A 26,657-nucleotide genomic window follows, 5' to 3' on the forward strand; every position below is an offset into this window, starting at 1 on the left:
GCCCGTCGCTCACATACCTCATGGTGCCACGCTGACGGTCAGCACCAGCCCCAACGTGAGCATCAAGTCTGAGCCCGTCTCGCCCAACCGCGACCGCAGCACGCCCTGCCCGTCGTCCTCCTCCGCCGGCGTGCTGACCGCGGCGCCCCAGCAGTACCCCGGGGCCCTGCGGCTGGACCCCGCCCAGGGCCCCGCCCCCACCGGCCGCTCGCCCATCGACAGCCTGAGCAGCAACGGCAGCTCGTACGAGGGCAGCGACCGCGACGACGGCACCCAGCCCCGCCCGCCCGACTACGGCCACGCCCCCGGGCTCCTCAGACCCGCCGCCGAGATGGAGCAGGAGGGCGCCAACGTCAAGCGCATGAGACTGGAGAACTGGGTCACATAGAGGAGAAGCGCGAAACGCCCTCTCCCCCCCCCCCCCCCACCCCCCCACCGCCCCAAACTGCCCATCCCTAACCGCCACGCCCCCCTGCCGCCCCCTCCACCCCCACTCCCCACCCTACTCGTCACAAGCACTCGAAAGCTGAGCCACCAAACCAGGGATCTACCTTTAAAAGGGCGGGGCTATCGAGGGGGGAGGGAGGGGACAAATGGATGGGGGCGGGGCTCAGTAAGTCCTGAAACTGCCTGAGTTTTTTTTTTTTTTGTTTGACTTAGAGCTTTGTGTGTGGGTGTGCATGCCTGTGTGTGTGTGTGTGTGTGGATGGGGTACGTGGTGGCTAAATAGCAGCATTCTCTGCACCCTCGTATACGGCTTGAAAGCTCTTTTTTTGTTTGTTTTGCTGTTGCTGGATTTTTCAGTCGGGTCCGTATTGTGACAGTTGAAAACTGCAGAATTTTGTTCGGAGCCTCCCCTTCGGTTCCCCCCGCCCCCACCATCGCTCTCCGCACCAGCTCAGTGCCAGCTGTCCCGTTTGGACTGGGGGAGCCTCTCACTTTTTGGGATTTTGGGGGCCGCAGTCGTGCGCTAACCGGTTGGCTCCGTCCTCTTCGCCTGCTGGATTTGCACGGACTTGGAGCCCTGGGGTCAGAGGTCGCGGGGTCACAGGTCACACAGAGGAAGTTTGGAAAAGGTGAAGAGCGCCCCATCTCGGAACTTCGCTGGCTTCGGGCAGAAGGGGGTCCCCCTGGTTTTCACCAGTCCACCGGAGCAAAGCCATCCCAAACCAAACAGCTCACGTAACCCTACATTTTTACCAATGCGTTTCCGTGTGCACTGCATATGTTGGAAAAAAGATTGCAATTATTGCCACTTTCACAAATGTCTTTTGCCCGTATGCTGTAGGCTATCGTTCATGTTTTCATACAGTATATGCACAAATATTTCACAACTGAAAGCATCAGTTGGCGTGTTTTTCTAACATATGCAGGAAGGTTCATTTCAACAAAAGTGCATTCATTCTGTTACGGATACATTATATATGCATATATATGTATACATGTGCGTATGTATGACCTTTCAACCTTTTTCTGCTGAAGATGAGAAAGGTGGAAGCCAAAAAGGGCAGCAAAGCCGGACTCCGGTCTCTTCGGCATGGAGCCTTTGAGCCTGACGGACTGACCCTTCTTTTCCCAGAATGCTTTGGGAGTAGACTGTATGCTGCTGAAAAGCTGTTATCGAGATGGGTATGACACTCCCAAATGCCAAATGTCCCAAATGTCCCATTCCCCGCATGGTCAGTGGGGGGGGAGGAGGAAACGGGGGCTCGTCCCTTACAGGACTGAGAGTTTTACTACTCGTGAAGAAATACGTGTATTTTACGGTTCATTTTTCCCCTCTGTGTAATAATGAGGTGATTTCTTTCTACGTTTTCAGGGAATTTTGGCCTTCTTGGGCACCCGTATTGTGTATCGAAAATCCCAATCCCTGCGACCATGGCAACTCATTTCTCAAGGAGGTGATCGGAAGTAACGAACGCGTGCTTTTTAATTCACCGAGCCCGTTACGATTGGGCCGTTTCAATTCGTTGTGAGCTCCTGAATTCTGAAATCGGGGGAAATCGGTCAAGGTAATCGAGCTGTTTTCTCTGGTTAGTTTTTTTTTCCCACCGAAAATAACGGACGAGTTTGAACTTTAGCGCATTCGGTGTGATGTTTTGTAAAGGAAAATAACCTGTATATACACAATGTTTTTTGATGTTCTTGTACAGCGTACCTTAGCTCTCGTATAACCGAAGGGGGTTCTACAATAGCTTAACCGAAATCAGAGGAACTGTATGTGTATTTATTTGGCTTCATACGGCAGTAAAACTATTCGTTTTTAAAGAAGAAAATCTGTTCAACATAGCAGAGACTTTAGACAGTTGGGATTGTGTATATAAATATATTCTCATATATTTTGCTGGATATCCCTAAAAAAATAACATTGGTGTGTTGATACTCAGTGGATCTGTCTATATATTTATGTAGGCTATATGTAAATGTAATATGTTGCGAGCTAGAATGCTGGAGAGAGCAGCGGCGATGGCAGGGGAAACATTTGACTGTTTTAAGTGATCTTTAAATCTTTAATAATTTTTCCTTGATGGAGCGCACTTTAAATTTTCCGGCCTGCAACCCTGTCGAAAAAAAATTATTATTATTATTTTTGCTCTTTTTCACATCAGTGCATGCCTCTAAGAGATATCCCTGTTGCACCCCCCCCCCCTCCCGCCCCCACAACCCTCACGCTACACGGTACATGCTACACATACATTTCTAGGAGGAAAGTTAGGCCATTACTTCACAAGGCGAGGCTTTACACACATACACACGCGCGCACACACATGGTCTAGTCCTTTTTGCATCTACCTTCAGCATCCGCTACAGCTGCAGCCGGGCTCAGCCAATGTGCTCTCGTGTATGAAGTCACATGACCCTCGCATTGTACAGACCTAACATGGGGGACGGGCCCTGTCGGGGGAAACGAATGACGCCGCTACCATTTCAGCCAATAGTGGATAATGTAAGGATAGGGACATGGCAAAGCTTACCCTGGATCAGCGTTCCTTATGTCAGATGGTTTATAAATACAGGCTGTGTTTTATTAATACAGACTGCTTTATGAATTCAGGCTGTGCTATATGAATATGGACTGTATTTTATGAATACAGGTCTGAGCAGCGAGATGCAGTGTATGTGATGTGCCTGGGCACCAGCGCACGAGTCATCCAGTGTCATCTGGTGTTCCAGTGTGATCAGACGTGCGTTTAAGACGGCGACCATTCGCTAACGTTCGCAAACATTTTCAAACATATTCAGATTTTTTTCTGTTCGCCACAAAAGGTAGCTATCGTTACCTAACAGTCTGAAAAGGTAGTGCGTTGCGAACAAAAATGGCTGCTGACAGGAGGGACACTGAGAGAGCACATAAGTTGACAATCATTTGGCTGTTATAATTGACTTTGATCAATGTAATATTTGTTCTGACCTTTAAAAAAAATCCCATGTAAGCAGAAAATCAGCTGGCTAGCATTGTTAGACCTAACATAGCTAGCTTTCCCTTATGTAAATGTTGGCCAAGTTGCTTTTTTCCGTTTAGTCGCATCCACTTTTATTAAAAATGCGTTGGTGGCCAACTGAATGGAATGTTTATGTAAAATCGTTACAGCGGTAACTGTTGGCTGCAAACTTAGTTTGCCACGAACGTTCCTTATCTTGAACTCACGTTTGGTGTTCCAGTGTCATCTGGTGGTCCAGGGTTATGTGGTGTTCCAGAGTGGTCTGGTGTTACTCTCGGAAAGGCAGCAGGATCTAGATAGGCTAAAATCCAGCTGACGAGCAGTCCTGTAGCTTTCTGGCATCTGAGAAGACAAGTAGAGATAGGTCAGAACCCCCCCCCCCCCCCAAACACACACAGGCACACAGCTCAAATGAGCAAGATCAACTAATTTGGACAAGTAGTAAGCATGGCTTCAGTGTTCTAACGGTAGCTTGCTGTGATTCTGTCTTTGTTCTATTCAGACACAGGTCTCACGTGGTAAGGTTTTTTGACTTAAGTGTTATATAAAGTACATTTAAACAGCGGCCAGGTCCGTATTGTTTATGCATTATCATCTTCATATTAAAAAGATACCTCAGTAGTGACTAGTAATAAATCAATTGATATTTGACATTACAGAAGCTCTTATTCACTTCTTGTGTAAGACTTGCCGTATATTTAGTGAGGAAAGGTGAGACCGAGCCTGCCTACTGTCCAATCAGAAAATATTGGATGCCAATGAAAAAAAAAAAAAAAGAGAGATATATATATATATATCATAGCCAAGCTGTAGGTTGTTGCCACAGGCAATGCCTATGTCATCTTGCTTTTCACCATGCCCACATCCCATGTTCTTTCCCCTTCTCTTTTTTGGGGTGTGTAACACTCAACCACCACCATCCCCAGAAAATTTTAAAGACCATTCACTATTAATCCTGATTTGGTTTGGTTTTCAACTGTAAACTTGACCATTGTGTTGTTTTGTCCTTTATTCCTTTTGGGCCGTTTTTTTCCGGAATCTTTGTTATTCCAACCCTGAAATTTCTCTTTCTTATTGTCAGTTTTTGGACGGATATAATGGGAGGCCTTTCCTCAGAATTGTAATGGTTTTCTCTTTTGCGCTTTTTAATGTCGCTTTGGAGGGACGAGGGTTTCACTGTTGACAGCCAGTCCTAGACTGTGACGTCCTCCACCCTCTCTTCCCGGCTTTACACCGACACCGAACCAAGTGCCCAGTGCAGAGTTCGTTCACCAATAGCAACCCCACTTTCTGTAAACGGACATTCAGCACTCAGCTTTGGTCGGAGACTCGCGATTTTAGACGGCTGTGAGCCCTACGATGCTTTCGAGTAGATCAACGGCCCAGCGAATTTTCAGCCCTGTGAAGTGGGTCGGCTTTCGTCGTCCTCCTCTACTTGTGTTCAATCTGTCGTGGTGAGCTCAGTGGCTGTTTTCAGTGGTGGTAACGTAACTCTGAGCAACACGCTATCGGTGAAACCGTGCTGTCAACCTACGTCATTTTTACCAACCGGCATCAATGGAGTCCTCTTGCAATTCTTTCACGCGGCTGGTGATTTTAAGCCGCATCTAGAGACGTTGTAACCTAACCGAGAAACAATCTTGCAAAAAAGAAAAACCCTGCGCCCGTGTTTTTCAGTGTACAATGATGTTTTTAGGATCTCACTCATTTTATAGTGTTAATTTGTGCTGGTGACAGTTCTATCGTCTGTTTATTATTATCATCACGATTATTATTATTATTATTAAAGAGAAGCAATTATTTTTCTGCCGTTTTGTGTATGGTAGCCATCGTATTTTATTTGACTTTTTGGTTTTACTATATAAATATTATATATAAATATATTTTTTCTTTTTGGATTTTTTTTCTTTTAAGGGGTGTTGCTAAAATTGCACGGTTTATTTTTTAAAAAGCGATTATCGCAATATTAGTAAATATAAAGCAATGGAGGAAAGAGAAGGGGAGGCGTTTAAAACCAATACCAGTTCAATGCTGCAATTTTTAGTCAGACACTTAAACTACATTTACGAAGTGGGGGAAGAGACACTTTTAATTTATTTCTGACCGGAAGACACAAATAAGACTTCAGTAATGCATGCATGGGATTTAAACACGCAAATAAATAATACTCATAGTACATACATTTTTTAAAAAGTGCATAACAAATAAGAATACAAACCTCAAGAAAAATGTAGCTGAAGAAAAAGTTTAAAAGAAGAAAAATGATAGCTAATATATTGTGTTCGGCTAGTCTGCTTTGAGTTTTTGTTGTAAAGAAAATTTAAGATGTTTTTTCTGTTGTTTTTGGAGAATGATATACAATTTGTGTATATTTTCATAAACAAAGTATGCACTGATATGTTATTAAAATTCTATACTGCTTTTACAAAAAAAAGTGTTTGTTATTGTACCAAAGTATCCATTTGTCCCTGGAGACCTCCCCTTTTGCGTATGTTTTACCGTATTTTATATATTAAATAGACAAGTTGACCTAAAAAAATAATTGTGTTTTGTCGTTATTTATTTAGTTTGTATGGAACTTGTAAGGCCTGTTCACACATTAAAACAGATGCTGAGTGTACACCAGGGTTGTGGAATTTTCTTTGCAATTTAGTAAGCAATTCATACCCGCTTATTCGGGTCAGAGTCGCGGGGGGTGCTGGTGCCTATCCCAGCATGCATTGGGCAAGAGGCAGGAATACTCCTTGGACAGGCTGCCAGCCTGTCACAGGGCACACACACCATTCACTCACACACTCATACCTATGGGCTATCTTGAGTCTCCAATTAGCCTACCTGCATGTATTTGGATTGTGGGAGGAAACCGGAGTACCCACGGAAGAAACCCACTTGGACACGGGGAACTCGTGCACATACAAACTCCACACAGAAACGGATTCGAACCCAGGACCTTCTTGCTGTGAGGTGACAGTGCAACCCACTACCCACTGCAGTTTTTGAATGTAATTTCTATTCATTGACTGAATTAAAATGGAATTGATCTGCGCACTTAGGTATAAGATGAGAAACATTTGGCCGAATGGTCAGGTAATGCTGATGCTGTGGGTCTTTATATATGTTCATATAGGTAATGAAGTTACTGGAGCTCTTGCATACTATTCCAACGATTTCAAGCAGCATTGCTGTCACTGACGTTGGCGCATTAACGTTTTTTTATTGGCTAATGTGATTAACGGATTGATAGCACTATCAGCCTTGCTAATAATGGGGTTTGGGAAGCCTCCCATTCGTGTGACCATCTCTGGGTTGTAGAAACGGTCGAGAGGCAGCGTGACTGGTTCTTCTCCGTCACGGTGTAGGCTATTCAAGGGTTTATTCGGATGCCATTGTGAAGGAATAAGTTATTGTGTGCAATGCCGTTGTGGACCATTAATTTCTCAGAAGTCACCATGAGGAGACATGTACTTCACTTTGACTTGTACCTAAAGTAACGGGATACTTGATGTTATTGCCTCCGTATAGTCATTTCGTGTTTCAGGTCAATAAACTCCCACGACTTTCTTTAGGACTGAACACTATGTAGTGCCGCTAGAGTGCAACGTAGCGCTAAAATCGTGTTATCTTTGCACATTAATGTGGTGTTATTGTCAGGTTCCTGTTTCCATTGATTCAAATTTGCATTACTTTTATATTTTGTATGCAGCCATGGGGCTGATTAGTTCAATATTTAAAATCTTCAATGAGTGCAACATACTGAAATAGATGAAGTGATCAGTTTTTGGTATTGTAAGTGTAATTCAAAACATTTTCCACTAGAGGGAAGTCGGACATAACTTTTGTGGAGGAAAACCCCAAATGCTGCCTTTGCAAAATATTTTAAATAATTATGCTCGCATTTTGATCAATAATAATTTGTTTACACATGTAGACATTGACAGTGAACACAACCGGACACCAAAAATGAGAATGTATTAGATGCGCAATAAAAACGGGCTAAATCAGTAGCGCATTTTAGTCAGAGTAGCCTGCATATAATTCTTGTTGGACTCATATGGTTTACTTAACAGAATCAGTGTTATCCGTTGAAGAGTATTATGACATTATCACCAACACACAAACTCAGACCCCAGTTTTCACGTTTTTCTGGTTTACCAAAGATATTCATATTTTTATCTATTTTTATATATGCATTTTTATCCGTTTTATTTCACATGTTAAAACTGAACGTTTTAAAATAGAAATTAGTGATGTGTGTCAACAAATATCTTACACTTAACACGCATTATTTTTCGCAGAATATTCCCTAATTATTTTCTACAATGTTGAGTAGTAGCCAAATTCAAAATATTTCTATGGAATAGTGTAATTTATGAAGACAAACAAATTCGTCAGTGATATCCCGATAAAACAATAACATAGTCTTCGTAAACAATACGATAAATGTATTTATAAAAGTGATATCATTTCCTTAATAATTAATATGAATTTTGTACCGCGACTGCAACCTGCTGTGTTCATTTTTGACAACATCTTCGCTGATTGGCTGAGCTGTAATACTTCCCGTTTGTTACCAATCGTTTATAGCCACGTCACAATTTGTGTGTGGCTGTTACCTAAATATTTATACAGTGCAGCCTGGCGTTTTGTGACCTTTGAAATATATTTGCCTTTCTTCAGGGGTCAAGTCACAATTTTTCGACAGAGTTAATCTTGTCGGATTTTTTTTAAACGTCGATTATTTCGGTACGCTTCGCAGCCTGCAGAACCCAGCGAAAGACTGTCCTGAAGTTAGCTAGCTAAGCGTAGCACCTAACCCTGGAAGTGGTCGAATACAACTACTTAGTAAAACTAGCGTTATCGGAAGCAGTTTCTTGGCTGCAGTTGCACAGCTAAACCAGGAAGTTTTACAGAAATATCTACAGTTGTTTAAAACTTTGTTTACTATTAGTCATAAGTCGTGTTGCATGGGATTTAAGGAGATATTTTGTCACTAACGTTAATACAACTAACGCTGTGACATCAGGCAAGTCAACTTACTCTGCACGATCTAGCTAGCAAGTAAAGTTGGTGTTTCTGCACAGTTTAGAAAATAGTCTATAGCGCAAGCATGGCGGTAGCCTGTACTGATAATTACGTAACATTACGTAATTACTTGATATTTAAGGTGGGTTGGTTAGCAGTACTTTATATATATAGTTTAATAGTTTAATGCGACAAACAATTTACATTAGCAAGCTGAATATTATCGAACGAATATAGCTTTATTCCTGACAGCAGTTAAGCAGTCTATCTTGATGTTAGTTCAAATAACGTGATGCATGATTGCACGAAACTAAAGATTTGTCCTGAGGTTTCCATGTATTAACAAAAGAGGTTGCCAGGTTCACTTGGTCTAACCCAGAGCTTTCCAATCTTATCCAGAAAGGGCCGGTGTGGGTGCAAGTTTTTGTTTCAGCCAAGGACTACGACACCTGTTTCAACTAATGAACTGATAATGGTCTTCAGTCAAGACGGCGATAAGTAGAATCAGGTGTCTTAGTGCTGGCGTAAAACAAAAACCTGCACCCACACCGGCCCTTTTCGGATAAGATTGGACACCCTGGTTTACCCTATGTTTAGGTAAGTGCCCTTTTCTGTCGGTTACTGTCCCAATGTCTCACAGACCAAATCGGTGAATGTGTTTCAGGACACGTTCTCTGGATGTTGGGGCTGCGTGCTCTTCTGGGGATCGGATTCCTGGTGACGTCACGAGGCAGCGGTGTTCTTTCTCAGAGAGGGGCGTGCCCAGTGGCCGGTGGGCCTAACCTTTTCTACAAGGATTGCCCTGGACACAGGCTGTCCACCATGGCTCAGCCAATCAAATACCTCGGGTGAGTTCTTTCATGAGAGGAGATATCTTGTGGTGTCAAAATTTAGATTTATTTTTGATAAGGTGAGTAAAATTTTCAGATTTATTGATAGGTAGACAAGACTTGATAGGTAATGCTTGCTGTATTCACCCACTAGGAAAATATAGCGCTATAAAAATTTAGTGACACAGCTCACATTTTTAAGTATGTAAAAATGCAAGCTTTGGAGGTCGCTCAGGAGTGCCACAAATATCTGCGATAAATAATGTGGGCAGCTAGGGGTTATGGAATAGTTTGTGTTTGAGAGATCCGAGATCACCCCTTGTGTGTGTGCGTGCGTGCGTGTGTGTGTGTAGGCAGGAGGAGGCCCAGCGCATAGATGAGGAGTTGTTCACAGAGTACCGCTTCAGTGTGGATCAGCTGATGGAACTGGCAGGACTGAGCTGTGCCACCGCTGTTGCCAAGGTGATGCCCCGCCTCTTTCCTCTGTCCCTGCCTCTTTCCTCTGCCAACTCGCCGTTACAGCAGAGTGCCTTCGTGTTTAATATGCTGTGTCCCAATGATCATGTGACCTAGCTTACATGCTCCTTACCCCCCACTCGGGCTTGTCTGGTGTGACGTGTGCCTACACACTGCTTTTTTGTTACTGTGTACACACTTTGTGTGTCTGTAAATCTTGTCCTGTACTGTCAGTGTACACACTGTTCCAGTACCCCTTTGTCCTGTGTGTCCTGTGTACATGCTGTTCTTCTGTGACTGTTGTCCTGTAAGATCAGTGTGTACACAGTCACTCTGTAACTCCTCCCCCTTGCTGACCCAGGCCTATCCCCTGGACTCCCTGGTCAAAGCCACGCCCTCCGTGTTGGTGGTCTGCGGCCCAGGCAACAACGGAGGGGACGGATTGGTCTGCGCACGACACCTCAAGCTGTTTGTGAGTCCTCCCACTTTCCACGCGGCATCCAATCACCTTGGGGCTTTTCTTCCCGGTGACCGCTAGTCTCCACCCCTAGAGCCCTGCTACTCAAATCATGGTCCTCAAGGGGCAAGAATTGCTGGTTTTCCACCCTCCCTTTACCTGGGAGTCAGGTATGAAGACATTCTGGCCAACCAGTGGCACTAATTGTTAAGTTAATTCAGTTAATTACCAGGGTGAAAAAAGAAACAGGACCGGATTTGAGGTCCAGGTTTGAGCGTCTCTGCCCTAGAGCACGTGAGTCAAACTCCAGCCCTGGAGTGCCACAGTTTCTGCTCAGCGCCAGCGGGTCATTTAAGTCATTGATTGGCTCAGGAATCCACACGCATTGTTCTCAAGGGCTCAATTGGCAGCTGACTGATAGGGAAACGCAAAAACCCCCAGACACTGTGGGCCCCCCTGGGAATTAAGTGTGGTACCCCTGCTCTAGCACTTTGGTAAAGGCAAGTTTAGTCCTCCCGCAGTCTGACCAGTTCTACCAAGTTTTATCCAGTGCGACGCTGTGTTACCTTATTGGTCAATCGTTGAATCGGATGGAATCACCGATTCCCAATTGGAAAGTAATCTGCACAAAATGATGATTTGTCAGGAGCGTTAAGTAGCCACTAGTGGTTTACTAGTGAAGCACAGTCCTGATTGGGTGGACTCACCCACCCAGTCCTGATTTGGAGCTCACACCAGTGTCAGCTTGGTCAGGCTCGTAAGGTTGTGAGCCTGACAAGTGTGGCTAGTTCCACCAGATTTTACTCGTATCCCTCATTATCCTTACAGCTGTCTTGTTAGCAGACAGAATAACAGACTGACAGATCAGCACACAGATGGGATTGCGTAGCCTTCCACTCCACTCGCTGTCTTGGTGATACTCTATGTGGGAAATGAGGAAAGCTCAAGAGGAGGTGACAGAACCTGGCTATTATGACATCATCGAGAGTGGCCATTTTGTTTGTGCCTGGCAGGGTTACGAGCCCAGCATTGTGTACCCCAAGCGGTCCAACAAGCCCCTGTTCCAGAACCTGATGACCCAGTGTGAGAAGATGGACATCCCCTTCCTGGCCGAGATGCCGTCTGAGGTACCGCCCCACAGCTCCCTGTGTGTGTGCGTATGGTCTGTGTGTGTGTGCACGAGTGTGTGCGTATGGTGTGTACATGTGTTTGTGTGTGTGCGTATGGTCTGTGTGTGTGCGTATGGTGTGTACATGTGTTTGTGTGCGTGCGTATGGTCTGTGTGTGTGCGTATGGTGTGTACATGTGTTTGTGTGTGTGCGTATGGTCTGTGTGTGTGCGCGCGAGTGTGTGTGTGGTGTGTGCATGTGTTTATGTGTGTGCGTATGGCATGTGTGTGTGCGCGCGAGTGTGTGTGTATGGTGTGTGCATGTGTTTGTGTGTGTGTGCGTATGGTCTGTGTGTGTTTGTGAGTGTGTGCGTATGGTCTGTGTGTGTGTGTTTGTGAGTGTGTGTGTATGGTCTGTGTGTGTGTTTGAGTGTGTGCGTATGGTCTGTGTGTGTGTGTGCGCGAGTGTGTGTGTATGGTCTGTGTGTGTGTATGGTGTGTGTGTGTGTGCGTATGGTTTATGTGTGTGTGCGTATGGTCTGTGTGTGTTTGTGAGTGTGTGTGTATGGTCTGTGTGCATGTGTTTGTGTGTGTGTGTTCGTGTGTGCGTATGGTCTGTGTGTGTGTGTGTGTGTGCCCGTATGGTCTGTGTGTGTGCGTGCGTGCGTATGGTCTGTGTGTGTGCGTATGGTGTGTACATGTGTTTGTGTGTGTGCGTATGGTCTGTGTGTGTGCGCGCGAGTGTGTGTGTGGTGTGTGCATGTGTTTATGTGTGTGCGTATGGCATGTGTGTGTGCGCGCGAGTGTGTGTGTATGGTGTGTGCATGTGTTTGTGTGTGTGTGCGTATGGTCTGTGTGTGTTTGTGAGTGTGTGCGTATGGTCTGTGTGTGTGTGTTTGTGAGTGTGTGCGTATGGTCTGTGTGTGTGTATGGTGTGTGTGTGTGCGTATGGTTTATGTGTGTGTGCGTATGGTCTGTGTGTGTTTGTGAGTGTGTGTGTATGGTCTGTGTGCATGTGTTTGTGTGTGTGTGTTCGTGTGTGCGTATGGTCTGTGTGTGTGTGTGTGTGTGCCCGTATGGTCTGTGTGTGTGTGTGTGTGTGTGTGTGTGCGTATGGTCTGTGTGTGTGCGTGCGTGCGTATGGTCTGTGTGTGTGCGTATGGTGTGTACATGTGTTTGTGTGTGTGCGTATGGCATGTGTGTGTGCGCGCGAGTGTGTGTGTATGGTGTGTGCATGTGTTTGTGTGTGTGTGCGTATGGTCTGTGTGTGTGTGTGTGTGTGTGTGTGCGCGTGCGTGCGTATGGTCTGTGTGTGTGTGTGTGTGTGTGTGTGTGTGTGTGTGCGTGCGTACGTGCGTATGGTGTGTGTGTGTGTGTGTGTGTGTGTGTGCGTGCGTGTGTATGGTCTGTGTGTGTGTGTGTGCGTGCATGCGTATGGTCTGTGTGTGTGTGTGTGTGTGTGTGCGTGCGTGTGTATGGTCTGTGTGTGTGTGTGTGTGTGCGTGCCTACGTGCGTGCCTACGTGCGTGCCTACGTGCGTGCGTGCGGTCTGTGTGTGTGTGTGTGTGTGTGTGTGTGTGTGTGTGTGTGTGTGCGCGCGTATGGTCTGTGTGTGTGTGTGTGTGTATGGTGTGTGTATGGTCTGTGTGTGTGTGTGTGGGTGTGCGTGCGTGTGTATGGTCTGTGTGTTGTGTGTGTGTGTGTGTGGGTGTGCGTGCGTGTGTATGGTCTGTCTGTGTGTGTGTGTGTGTGTGTATGGTCTGTCTGTGTGTGTGTGTGTGTGTGTGTGTGTGTGTGTGTATGGTCTGTGTGTGTGTGTGTGTGTGCGTGCGTGTGTATGGTCTGTGTGTGTGTGTGTGTGTGTGTGTTTGCACTCGTAAGTTTGCCTGCTGCTTTCGGCAGGCGGAGGTAGTCGACGAGGCCTACAACCTGGTGGTCGACGCCATTTTCGGCTTCAGCTTCAAGGGCGCGGTGCGGGAGCCCTTCGGCGCCATCCTGGCCACCCTGATAAAGGCCACCGTGCCCATCGCCAGCGTGGACATCCCCTCAGGTGGGCACGGGTACCCGCGCGGGTGCCCGACACACCGGACTCCCGCGGGTCCCACAGAACTTCTGAGGAAACGCGTCGCTTTACAAAAACAGCAATACGAGAGGATAACTTCTGTGACGTTCTAAGAATACAGATTTCTGTTTCTTTGGCGATTGTCGGGAATCTGCATTGTCAGGAATTTTACCGGTGTCTTCTCTAATAATAATTTCACCCAGGTCTGGCACCAGCACAGGTGCTTAGGTGGAGCAGGCTAGGACAGGGGTGACTCAACTGGGCCGTGGAGAGCCTTCTGTAATGGGTCTAGGGTTGGGTACCAAAACTCGGTACCACTATGGCACCGGTACCTGCCGGATCGAATCACATCTCAGATTTTGGTGCGTCGTTTCGGTGCCACACGACTTCAGTAGCTAACGTTACGCATGCACTGTCGACTCAGTCCATGTCAGCAGGTACCATCAGCAAGCTAGCTAACGCTAATCTCAGTCGCAATTGTTCAATTTCTTTGCCTTTGCAATATAAAAACGTTATTTAATGTCGACATTTGCTATTTAATTTAAAGAAGGTATCTGTCCAGGCAACCGTTAAGGGTGCCTGATGTGGGACGGGTTCACCTGCTAGCTAGCCGGCTGGCTTGAAAAAGCGAGAGCTAGTGAGAGGAGAGCGGCGTTTCCTGAACGCCGTGATGGGTGAAGCTGACCTGACAGTCCCTCTCCACAGCAAAATGAAACGCCCGGGTTGGTCCAAATCACGGAGCGACAGGTTGCATATTCCTGGGCTGTTGGCTATAAGGCAACTCAGGAATATGCAACCTGCAGGAAAAGCAGGAAGCAGTAGGTGGAATTGCAGTGTAGTGTCGTGGCTTAGGAAGTGCACTTCTAACTCAGAGGTTGCGGGTTTGAGTCCCAGGTGGGCCGATCTCAGTGGGCTCTGTCGAAAAATGCTTTACCTCAGCTGCTTCAGTGTAATATCCAGCTTGGATAACGTGAATACATTAAACTGTAAGTTGCTTTGAAGGGGCTGTGTTAAGGAACTGTTTAATGTAATGATGAATGCATGTAAAACAGAGTTGAGTCTTTTTTTCCCTATAGAATATGGAGTTGGCCAGATTGAAGTTTTGTGTATTTGTGTGTGTGTGTGTGTGTGTGTGTGTATATATGTGTGTGGGTCTGTGTGTGTGTGCTTGCGTGCCTGTGTAACTGCAGGCTGGGACGTGGAGAACGGTAGCTCTGACGGGATCCAGCCCGACCTGCTGATCTCCCTCACCGCCCCCAAGAAGGCGGCCTTGCACTTCCGTGGGCGCTACCACTACCTGGGGGGTCGTTTCGTGCCTCCCGCTCTGGAGAAGAAGTACCAGCTCAACCTACCTCCGTACCCAGGCACTGAATGTGTGTACCAGCTTCCCTAGAGCCTCTGCCACACCTGTGCTAATCAAACTTACTGGCTGTTGCCAAATAATTCGTGTCCAAATAAATGAAATAATACGCAAAATGATGTGATGATGCAATGTATTAGCCTTCACAAAATTTATTGCGGGGAGGGGCGGAGTTCGGCGGTGCATGTGTACCTGAAGATAGATTCATGGAAGGACAGCATTCTTTTAAAACATTTGATTCGGATTATACTTTTGTTAGAGCCACGGCGTCACAAAAATGCGTTCACGTGCAATGTATTTCCGCATTTACGCAAAGTAATTTGCAATGCGTATTGTTTTTTGAAAAATGAGTGCTAGTCTACACATTTTACGTTGTGTGTGGGTATCATTTAACCTATGCCCACTAGGAGGAGCAATTGTCCACATTTTCACTCTGCGTGAAATAAATGAAAAAACTAGGTGATCGGTTGAAAATTGAAAATCGTAACCATAGACAATTTAAAAATAATTTTGCTGTTAAAAGTTTAAAAAAGAATTACAACCCATAGAAGCTCAAAGAAGTTTTCACAAAAAGTTTTTTTCAAGATACCGAGGACGGTTTAGGCTGAAACATGTCTGTCTCTTTGTGCGTCGCTCTGGATAAGAGCGTCTGCTAAATGCCTGTAATGTAATGTAATGTAATGTGCAAACAGGAATAAAATACGCTGAAAATGATTTTGTTGCGTAGACATTCATAATGTGTATCTCATTCAGTGCGGGCTCCCGTCTTTCCTTGCTGTTAAAAGTTTACTCATTTTGTCTTATGTAATTTTATGAAGCGAAAAAGTCTGAAAATTAATGTACAGGAGAGGATACATTTTTCTGAAGACATCACATTGGAACGTTTCAACAATCAACGAAAAGGAGACAGATTTTTGAATATCAAGACACAGGCGTGCCTCGTGTAATCCGACCCATCACTGCCATGTTCATACTTGGCTGCTATAACAACTCTCAGCTAGGAACAGCGAATGGTTAAAATTAGAACCATTTCCAGTATATCACGGAAAACGATGACAACAATGCACAAAGTGTGGAAACCACATTAATACACGCAGTTACGTAAGCTTTCAGCTACAAAGATGGTCATCTTTGGCCTGGTTATTACAATCTTCGCATATTGCATTAATTGATGTATTGCTTCAAAGTAGTGTGGACAGTTTTTATTATTTGCATTTAAGCTTGGTTTAATATAGGAAACATTGCAAGCCCTTCGCAATAACATTATGAGGGGGTTTTAAAATCACAAGATGTGAAATCGCCACAGAATTCAGTTGTAACTGGGAAAAACAGGTCTCTACGTCCGTCTTGCTAAACTTGCTTCTTCCAAGCTGGCGTACAGCACCCCCTGTAAAATAATAATATTATTATAATCATTTTTTTTTAAAACGTCCAATTAGTTTCGGCGGATAAATGTTAGGTCAGGAGAAATAAATAGCCCTAGTATGCCGCTACGGTACGCTTCAGCCCATTTTCCTTACAATTCAGAAGTGACTCGCATCGAGTCCATTTCTCAAACTAGCATGTGTGTACACAAAAGATTCAAGGTGTCGCTTCTTAAAATAACGAGTAACCTGGCTTCATATTTCAAACAATTCGCACAGAAGTGTGAAGAACTGAAGATCAGTTGTCCGCCTAACTCAAGATTTTAAGGCAGCCAAGTTACTCGTTATTTGAAGTTTTTAGTGTATGATTGCCACAAAGTAGTCTCTGCTGTTTTGTTGGATGCATTTTAGCCTGAGACCGTGTCGCTAAGTTTTAGTTGTAAAAAGTAACGATGTTGCGTATAGGTGCGTATTAATAGGCTATATACATACCGTAGTAGTCTGATCAATTCCCGACCTTCTTCCTCCTTCCCTCTCTGAGAATTTCAATAGTTCAGTTTAGCCGTTTTTAAAACCAGTTTTTTGTAACATGACACATCAAGAGACCAGTTACATGAAAAAAAAATATTTAGCGGAGTGGTCTTGCTAATGCTTCTAACAATTGAAGGTAAACATGGACAGAAGTCTAGAAATGAAAAGACATTGGGCCTCATTCACAACTTTTCTAAAAATTATTACTTTTGTTCTTAAAAATGTTCTTGCAAAAAACAATATGAGATTCGTGACACGTGCAAACCTTTGTTTTTGTGCATATGCCAGGTGTATGTGATGATGGAAGGTGGTTTGTAAATTTTGTGCGCAATCCTGTTCATGTGATTTGCATAAAGAAACTGCCATGAACAAATACAGATAAGAAAAAAATGATGAATGCCGAAATGTTCTTTGAAACGTTCTTACATGCACTTCACAACCGTACACATTTCGTGAATGAGGCTTTAAGTGGACGGAGTTTTTTCTTCAAAGCAAGCCATTGGTATAGGTTACATTGAATTCCGCCCGCTCGTTTTAGCTTCAGGAGCGCTAATACACTGCAATATGCCTTCACGTCCAGCCTGTTAGCGTTCTTATTTTATGCAGCTGCGCAGCATTCTCAGAAAAAGAACACTTGTCACTCTGAGCGTTCACCGACCAGCCAGCGGTGCCGAGTCCAATAAGGAGCGCGCCTCGGCCTACTCTACTAGAGTCAGACCTGCCAACCTTGGGAAAATATTTTGAGGACCACAATAGTCAGTGTAACGCTTAGTTCACACGCTTTGCATGCACACACGCACACACAAGCCTTTCTTCATAATTCTAGTTTTGACTGTAGAAGCGATCAGGCAAAATGGTATATTTTCACCTGATTCCAAAATATCACTTGCACTGCACTGGGCTATATTATGATATACTTGCAAGTCAAAAGAGTACACCTGCTTAAAACCATTTTTTTCATGATTAATATTTCATTTTATGATATGTGAGCTTATACAAACTGATAACCATAAGTGAATTGCGTTTAATTACTTAATAAAAATGGAAATAGTTTATTTTGTATAATATAACATGTTTTCATTTTCAAGTATTTACAGAAACTTATGTTGTAATGTAAAAAAAAAAAAACTTATGTTGCGATGTGAAACACTGTCAGTTATGAATAAAACCAAGTTTCTGTTCATGATTTCCATTTTTATTTAATAATTACATAATTGAATCAGCTTATATAGGCACACATCATATAGGGCTAATGAAAAAAAGTATTCAATTGAAAAATTATCTAGGAATGTAGGCCTTTGTAACCAGAGGTTTAGCTAAATTATTATATGAAGCTCCTTGGTGGCTAATGTCAAAATCATAAATGCACAACGTGCAAAATGCATGGGGCGGAGGTAGGCCTACGGCCATTGCTCCTGATATTTTTCTCCAACAGAGTGTGCGCGATTCAAAGTTAGAACAGCGAGTCTCCGTGGCGTTTGAGTTACTGCAGCTAAATAATTCCATCAGTTATTCACACCGTAGCCGTCTCGTAACGAGGCTAAATCGTATGCGAGCTACTACTACGGCTAACTATATACACAAATTTATCTCCTTAGGATATACCTCTTGAAATGCATCATCACGTAAAGTTACCTAACATGTTTTAACGTTTTATATGTTAACATTACGGTAACATTTTTGTGCTTGATTATTACTCTCCCACTTCTCATTTTACCTCAGCAATGCAGCGTTACGCCTCGGCGGATAATCAAGTACCCCTGCGTATCAGTGGATGTTCAGTGGGTCGGGGAGGGGTTACAGAACCACAAGCACAAGGTCGCATCTGGTCCAATCCGAGGGATGTAGTTTAAATACCGAATAAATGTACGGCATTGTTTTGTATTGATGTATTGTTTTCCGTAATTAAATTAGAATATTTTTTTTTTTTTTTTTTTGCGTAGTTTCAGTTGCCATTTCGTACATGCGTATTTTGACCAAGAATTGCGTGGTTGGTACACAAAATGCGTGCAGGTTGGCAGGTCTGTAGAGTTTAAAAAGCTGTCAATGAGAGTTGGCGAACATTTTGCCTAAGCACCCGTGAGTCCAGAGCTTCGGAACATAGTACAAACACGTCATGCACTGTTGGGCTCTGAATGACCATTTTATTGAAAATAGCATGAATCAATCGCACTTACCAGAACGGTGTTGTCTGTGGTCCAAGCCTGTCTCTCTTCTCTGTTCCCTGTAGTAGAGACAGTACGCATTTTTCCTCATTTGCATTGCCTTGTTTTACGCATTAAACACCAAACAAGAAGGTCAAAAACTGAATACGAACCGTGCGTTTCCGTCACTTTTCACAGAACACCCTGAAAGATCAATGGAAAAGCACCGTTAAGGAATATACCGAAGCTACATCCACGTACAATGGAAATCAGAAATGTGTTTACTTTTTAATTTACACGACAAACATTAAGCATAGGTAAAATCGTAATATCAGGTGGCTCTAATATTTACTGTTAATATTTTTGAACTTAAAAAAGAAAATCCTCTAAGCATAGAATCTCATAAGCAGTACATTTGATCAAAGGGTTACATTTGGTTGGCTCTTAAGTTATAAGGGCTGCGATTTGAATTCAAGCTCAGAGACGGGTGACAGCTTAAAGAAAAAACCAACATAAGGTGTGTTAGTAAGGTATTGAGCCACCAGGAACCGCCAGAACAGCTTCAGTGCGCCTTGGCATAGATTCTGCAAATCTCTGGAACTCTACTGGAGGGATTGAACTGCACTGACATTCTCAGTCACCTGAAAAAGAATAGCTCTTCTGTTTTTCCTTAAATATCTCACTCATGGCGAATGTGCACGTTCGACCACAATTTCCGACCCTATACACTGATGTCGTTCCCATAGATCTAGATGCAAATGTCACCGTCCCTATTGAATCACCAGCCAGTTGAGCAGTCTTTGTGACTGAAGCTCCTGTCATCCATGCCCTAATAATGAACCCTCTTTCAAAGTCACTTTCCATCTTGATCCAAAATCGAGGTCAAATGGGCATTCTCAGCATTTTTATACATGCCACAAAGGATGTCAGTTGCTAAATTGTGTGATGCAGTACAGCTGTATGGAAGCATCTGCATTCTTTATGTTTCTCCACTCATTTATTCAGGTTTTTCCTTTAATTTATCACCCGTAGCCTTTGAACGTTTAGACTCAAGGTTCCGGCTTGAAAATGTGTTTGGATGAAGCTATGTTTTACAGCGACGTAATGTAAGAAAAAGCTATAATTGACAGTGATTGTGAAATCCGGGTTTCTTTAGTTACCGCCATGCAAGAAGACGGCAATGGAGATCGCCACGATGATGGTGAGGCCCGTCCCAGCTATGATTCCGTAGAGGAGCAGCGTGCACGCGTCACTGCTTCCTGTAACATGGGCTTCAAAAAGTTAAATTCATCTGAGCTATGGGTGGGGAGCGGTGGGATTTGGTGGGGCGTATTGTACTTTTCAGAAAATACAGTAATGCATACATTTCACAACAATGTATATTTAAAAGAAAATTAAAAGTAATTTTACACAGTAAGTTGAGCATCTGTACGTTGTTGCACGCACACATACAATATTTATTTTCAATATGGATTATTGCGGCGTATAGTGTCCCAAAGAACAGCGTCCTCCTGACCACCCAGTGAACCCGGCTTCATCGAGCCATTAACTGAACTCTGATCCGGACTTCGCGCTACTTGCACGTGAAGCCTACGTCTGTTATTTGTGTAACAATTGTGGGTACTTGAAAATGTGTCTGTTCTAACATAAGAATGCAAATAAAAACATTTCCATAAATATGACCACCTTAAAGAAACCAGTCAGCGATTAACCGGAATTCATTTCTTCAGTTGGGACTAGTAACAACAAGGAACTGGATCTCTTTTAGGAAAACTGAATGTCTTCAATATGCAAACACAATTAACCCCTGTGTTCTCTTTACTTGAACTAATGAAAGTGTTAACCTGGACCAAATAGCCTACTCTACATATATTATCATTATCTCAGTTCCAAACAGTATATTTGTTGAATGATTGCCATTTACCTCCAATACATTTAACAATGAAAGGGATATTCATTTTTGTGTAAAGATGTGATCTAGCCCACTACAATGAACGAATGGGGGACATATATTTTTATCTGAGAGAAATTAAAATAAAACAAAGTTTTTAATAGCCTACAGTAGATTATTGATATTTATTGTTTCTAACTGACATTCTCGTTTATTTTTAATCTATCTTATAATATTCAAAGAAATTATATAGGCAAAAAGACATAAAGCAAACACAGATGATGAACAACAAACAGTTACTCAAAACAAAAACCAAGGCTGCGTTTCCCAGAGTCTCCTTAGCGCTACGTGCGTTGTAAGGTAGCTATACCTTAAGGCTTAAGGTCTTCTAGGTATCGAGCTGTTTCCCAGCGCCTCCTCAGCTAAGGTACACCTTCTGAAAGGTACACCTTTAAAAGGGTGGTCTGAGGCACTCGTAAGCTGTCCCTTAGCGATGCGCTCCACTCATCCTGTCACAGTTTTAGCCTTATTATGCCAACATTCTGCTTTTCAAATCGACAGTTGTACTACAGTGCACATCTAGTAGCACATCTACATGCGAAAATGACATAGATAGTTTAATATTAACTTTACGAAAATTAATTATCCAATCAACGTTTCTGTGCATACACGTCATGAGAATGTTGTCGTTTCACCTGTCTATTCCCATCAGGGTTCAAAGCCCTGACCCTTGCCTACACTGCGGCCAACAGGACAGCCCCCATCTACTTGCAGGACATGACTCGATTCAACCACTCTGCTCTGCGGCAGCAGGGCGCCTTGTAACCCCTCCCACCCGCCCAAAGGGATCACAGAGCTTCTCCACCCTAGTTCCCCAGTGGTGGAACAAGCTCCCCGTCCCTCTCCGAAACTCCCCCTCACTATCCATCTTCCGCCGTGGCCTGAAGACTCATCTCTTCAGACTGTACCTAGACTAACCACCACCACGCTGTATATTTCACCTAAATCCCCCCCCCCGCCCCCCTTTCTTCATGACACTTGTTACATGTTGCCCCATCCCAGCACTTTTTGGTAATTTGTATTTGTCCTAACACTGTAGCTTATTCTTCTGCCTAGTTGTCTTTGCAGAGGTTAGGTCTGAATAGTGTTCACTGTGTGAACTAAACTGTGTTCTTGGCTAGATATAGCAGCACAAAATAAGTATTGTACCTTACTGAACCTGTGTTTAGCAGTTGCCTATGACCATGAAATGCACTTTTTGTACATCGCTTTGGATAAAAGCGTCTGCCAAATAAATGTAATGTAATGTAATGTAAGTATAGGGCCTATCCATAATCTAATCCAATTTGTGAAAAACAAGTTTTTTTTATTTATACGTAGTGGAGCTAACTGAGGATATGGCTTTTCTGACTGCATACCCTATAGAAATTAGTTTGTTTGTGTGTGAGTCAATGATCGCAATGACTTGGAACAAACCGCCGGTTTATTAAGAATATAAAACCCGTGTGAGCAAAGCCAACGTTGAGTGAGTCTGCTTGGTGACCGAACTAGAGGGAACTAGAGCACGTTGATTGGCCTAGCCATAAACATACATAAAGGTCTGGTGGCTCATAATGAGCAAACATAGCCAAATGATCTACATCCCCTTCCATTAGCTCACACCGCCTATATAAAACAAAATAGCACTGGGTAAATATCAACATTACAGAACATTAGTTTCTTACCATGTTGTTCTACGATTTTCGGTAAACAATCCAATAATGATATTCTTGGTTAAATTTAAGATTATCCAACAGCAAATCAAGGTGGATGAACATATCACTTTAACAGGTAGGCCTATTCATAAGGCAAACCCGGTATAGAATTAATCATTATCAATTTCCACAGACGCGCTTTTGCCTTTCATCTACGATCATTTTTGCACTGTAGAGAAAAGCCCGCGGGAATCAGTTAATATGCTGCTACAGTTGCCTATATATTATGTAACAAAAACAAATTAACATTACACCTTTGTTTCAATATGAACAAAATAATTCACCCATATGTAGCCTATATGCTTTTTCCTGGGCTTCCAAGAAGTCCCAGACTATGGCTTATATGTCCCGATTGATGCCCTTTATTTTATCTTTTGTAGCCTATCTGTACGTATTTATTGAAATTATCACAAGGTCTCGTTTTGACTCTTAAAGAGATTAACAGATGATCTTTAGTAGGCATAGCTTCCTCTTCTGCAATATTAGATTGATGTAAAATGATTATGACAACACTTGTTATATTAAAACGTCATTCATAAGCCTTTACAAGTGAGACAATCGATTCGCTTGGCATCGATTGATACACTGATCAGCACCACAGTGAAGGCCAGCTCCAATTTACGACGTACCTTTGGAAGTGTCCCTTAAGGCAACTGTTAAGGTATAGTCTGGGAAACACTCGTAAAAAAAGCGGTTTCCCTTTGAAAGGTATACCTTAGAAGCCTTCGTAAAACGTTACATCGAAACTCGGAAACGCAGCCCAGTTTACTAAAAAGCTTAATTTGCGCAGTCGCAGTTCCAACTACGTCCTTTTCGAATGTTGGCTATCGAATATCAGATTAAATGTGTGGGGGGTCAAATAAAAATATTTAGGCTATTCTGTTAGCAGCACTATCAAGACCACACTGAATATGGTCAGACAGACCTGAGAAATACTGATAGGCTATAGATAACAAACAGATAATATATTTTTTTAAATATCAAAACAATCAGGGATGTCATTAAAAATTTGCTGACCTAGTTTTGTAGATGACAGATATTTGCCAGGTATTCTTATATACTATCAGTCTTATGTTTGTGGACTCTGAAATTTATTTATTTGTCCGTTTGTTTGTTTGTTTTTCTTTTTACAAACATTTCCTGCAATGATATTGGGGTTTTATTTAATTAGAACTATGCGCACAGACGCACACACTTCAATACGGCAAACTTCTTATTCTATATTTTAAAAGTGTTTTTTTTTTCCTTTTGCAGTGATTACCTGGAGAATCAATGTGGATTGAGAATGCAAAGGACATTTTACAGGACACGGGTTAACACGTCTATTCTTTTGAAAATCAGCATGGGACCTTTAATGGTCACAGTGAGTCCAAGTCTCCTTAAAAGTGGCAATGCCATTCCTGGACATATCTAAACTGACAATTGCACATTACAAACTGAAAGAACAATGGAATTGAGAATAATAAATAATACAGTTTGTCAGACTAAAAACCGCAAAAGCGTTCACCAACAAACCTTTGAAGTGGTTAGCAAATCTAGATGTGACAGAGTAGAACTGGCCGCTCATGTTCTTTTATATAACTAGGTGTTGAACAATTGCCCGAGTAGGTGGCGACAAGTTCTGAACTTGTCAGGTGACAAGTTCAGATCACTGCTCAGTAAACAGGGCGATAAAAACAGGAATGAACCCCAAAAATAAAAATAAAAATGTAAGATTTACCTTGATTTTGTACGCTTTTAGAAATGTTCATTCCGGCAAACTCTACCACGCACGTGCACAATACTCCTCTTTCCCACTCCTCCGCGGAGACCAGAATCTGGTTTAGGGTGGACTCTACGATACCATCGCTGTCTTTGGTCCAAAGGGATTCGGTCAAACCGCTGTCCTCTTCCCCGTCTATGACCCATAACACACGGACCTGAGACGGGACGACTCCAGAAATCACACACAGGAGAGGGATGCGGGGTGTGACAGTACGAGGCCAGAGAATCTCCACCGGCGGAGGCTTGGTTCTATTTTCTGTAGCTAAAAGTGACCAAACAAAGGAGAAAATTGTTACGGTATGAATGAATGGCAGATGTAGGTACTGATGATGTGCTTACTCAGCCCGTGGTTATAAGTCGTGTCAACAGGTGGTGTGTATAAAACAATAATAAAATGAAAGGAAAAGTTCGAAAGCATAATTTCGAAATAAGTTACGCGTTTAGAGTCGAACGCCATCCGTCTTAAGCATATACCACAAGTAGTTCATAAAAGCATTTTTCACATTACGCTATTTCAAAATGTTAAACGCAAGCGCGTCAAGAAAATACACAAGCCCACCAAACGGCTGTTAAAAAAACCATTTTAAATCACAATGTAATTAAGATTATTATTTCTATTCTGTCACCTTGTGTCACTATTACAGTTGACCCGCTGCCGAAGTAAGTCATCTGGCCAAACACCACAGAACAGTAGTAAATCCCGGAGTCCTGAACTGTAGCATTTTTAATGGTGAAAAAGCATGTAGGCCCATTTCCGCCATTTGCGCCCATATCGGTGTTAGGGTAGGGTAGGGTGCTAAGCATCTTGGTTCTGGGGTCTGTTTTCATCCAAATAACGGTATAGCAACGTGAACCTACTACTTTCAAACTGCACTGTAAACTAACGATGCCGCCATCCTCCACCAGCACCCGCTCTGGAGACTGGACCACCACTGGATCCTGAGCTGCAAAGAAATATTAAATAATTAATGAGTTAATAAACACACGCACACACACACACACACACACAGGCAGCAAGCATGCGTTTGAAAACAGAATTTTCCAAACCATTACAAGGATAGGCGTCATATATCCCCATCCATCAATTTAGAGGGGGAAAAAATCGTAGTAGGTTACAACTTGTTTAAATGGACACGCTATAGTTTCGTAATCTTGTAAACGGAATGACATAACTTATTAAGCAGTGTCATGTATATTTACAGATATGGAGAATATATAAAATATTATACTGTAGTCAACTTTAGAATAGCTTGTATAGATTAAGAGTGAATTAGGCTATAGTCAATAGTTTTTATTCATCGGCGTTAAACTTTGACAATTCTACTGAGGTGGGATATTTTGCATATGTGATCACAAGACTGAAAATGTTTTCTAAAAATGTTTCACAATAAAACTATATTAAAAGTTTATTTTTAAACGCCACATTTTATCAGCTCTTACAGCTAAATCAACAGTGTAATTATAGTCTTTGCAATGTTTCTGAAAAATAAGAATAGCCAATATCCTGCATTTTCCAGTTTTTATTTGACATTATATTTTTGTTTTTATAGATTGCTTTTTAGTAAATTTTAAAACGGAATCATATAGTCTATCCTACATTGCCTTCACTAAATTTTCACGTACTGTAAAATTCTCTTTCATTGCGTTTTTCAGGCGGCACCTCAAAGAATGCTATTTCGCTATTTTTAATTTTCGAAGTTATCTTGGCGACCCAATGAGTTACTGTACTGATTCGAAAATTAAATAGGCTTCAGTTTTGCATGGAGAAAATGAACAGCTGCAGCTGATGTGAGAATAAAGCATGTATTTAATACAAAATACCCCCCCTCCCCCCACATAAAAAAACTTACCTTTCAGAGCATAAATGTAATACAGTATCAGTAACCAGGCGCGCATTTTGTCCTCCCTCATATCCACCGCATGAAACAAATCCGTATGAAAAGCATTATGTGAACTACAGACTCGTGAGCCGCTTGCCAGACCACAACGACTACACGGGAAATGGCGAGTCCGAATGTACCCAACACCTTTAGATACGCGTAAACACAGGTAAAGGCTATAGAGCTATCTTAGATCCTCCCACATTCCAAAGACTCGCAGGCAGGCTTATTTGAGAGTCTATACTGTGCGTGAATGATGAGTGAATGTGTGCCCTGCGATAGATTTGCGGCCTGTCCAGGGTGTGTTCCTGCCTCTTGCCCAATGCACGCTGGGATAGGTAACCGCTAGCTCAATTCGTGCACTGGTTAGGGTATATGTTTAGGCAAAAGCTGGATTCATTTGTATCAGCGTGTTCATTGATGCTGTTTTAGCGGTAAACCTTGTTCTGGAATAAACCACCTTCAAAATTAATTAATTAATGAATTAATATGTGTCGTAACCTACCCAGCTATAAGCTACAAATTAGGGTTTCTGCACTTTAAAATGTAGGCGAGTAGTCTGCACGTGTTTTTAAACAGGGATTAATCAGC

The 26,657-nt window shown here is 42.9% G+C and overlaps 2 protein-coding genes and 1 long non-coding RNA gene across 19 annotated transcripts in view; 2 read left to right on the forward strand and 1 right to left on the reverse strand.

Moving 5' to 3' along the window:
- Positions 1–5,982, forward strand: part of LOC135260196 (myocyte-specific enhancer factor 2D homolog) — a 34,234-nt gene extending 28,252 nt beyond the window's left edge. For all 11 annotated transcript variants that reach the window (XM_064345388.1, XM_064345390.1, XM_064345394.1 and 8 more), the window contains one exon: positions 1–5,982. In XM_064345388.1, coding sequence (XP_064201458.1) covers positions 1–388 — 388 coding nt within the window. In that variant the 3' untranslated portion in view covers positions 389–5,982.
- On the forward strand, positions 1,740–15,452 carry naxe (NAD(P)HX epimerase). Of its 5 annotated transcripts, none has more exons than XM_064345422.1 (7): positions 1,740–2,012; positions 9,130–9,313; positions 9,649–9,757; positions 10,113–10,223; positions 11,222–11,335; positions 13,219–13,366; positions 14,569–15,452. In XM_064345422.1, exons 2-7 carry the CDS (start codon positions 9,144–9,146, stop codon positions 14,769–14,771), a joined length of 855 nt encoding a protein of 284 aa, XP_064201492.1. In that variant the 5' UTR covers positions 1,740–2,012; positions 9,130–9,143; the 3' UTR covers positions 14,772–15,452. The 5 variants fall into 5 exon arrangements, with proteins under 5 accessions (XP_064201492.1, XP_064201489.1, XP_064201488.1 ...); XM_064345419.1 differs by lacking the exon at positions 1,740–2,012 and adding an exon at positions 8,033–8,186; XM_064345418.1 differs by lacking the exon at positions 1,740–2,012 and adding an exon at positions 8,049–8,466.
- On the reverse strand, positions 14,959–26,348 carry LOC135260216 (uncharacterized). 3 transcript variants are annotated; one of them, XR_010331504.1, is made up of 9 exons: positions 26,037–26,348; positions 24,813–25,130; positions 24,143–24,448; positions 19,938–20,036; positions 18,951–18,981; positions 18,811–18,857; positions 16,595–16,638; positions 15,429–16,125; positions 14,959–15,371 (listed from the first exon to the last, which is right to left on the reverse strand). It is a non-coding gene; the product is annotated as an uncharacterized LOC135260216 (long non-coding RNA). The 3 variants fall into 3 exon arrangements; XR_010331505.1 differs by having other exon boundaries at positions 14,959–16,125; positions 19,938–20,048; XR_010331503.1 differs by having other exon boundaries at positions 14,959–16,125; positions 26,037–26,343.
- Positions 26,349–26,657: the final 309 nt, after the last annotated feature.

Source organism: Anguilla rostrata, chromosome 8 (assembly GCF_018555375.3).
Source record: "Anguilla rostrata isolate EN2019 chromosome 8, ASM1855537v3, whole genome shotgun sequence".
In the NCBI taxonomy this organism is placed as follows: domain Eukaryota; kingdom Metazoa; phylum Chordata; class Actinopteri; order Anguilliformes; family Anguillidae; genus Anguilla; species Anguilla rostrata.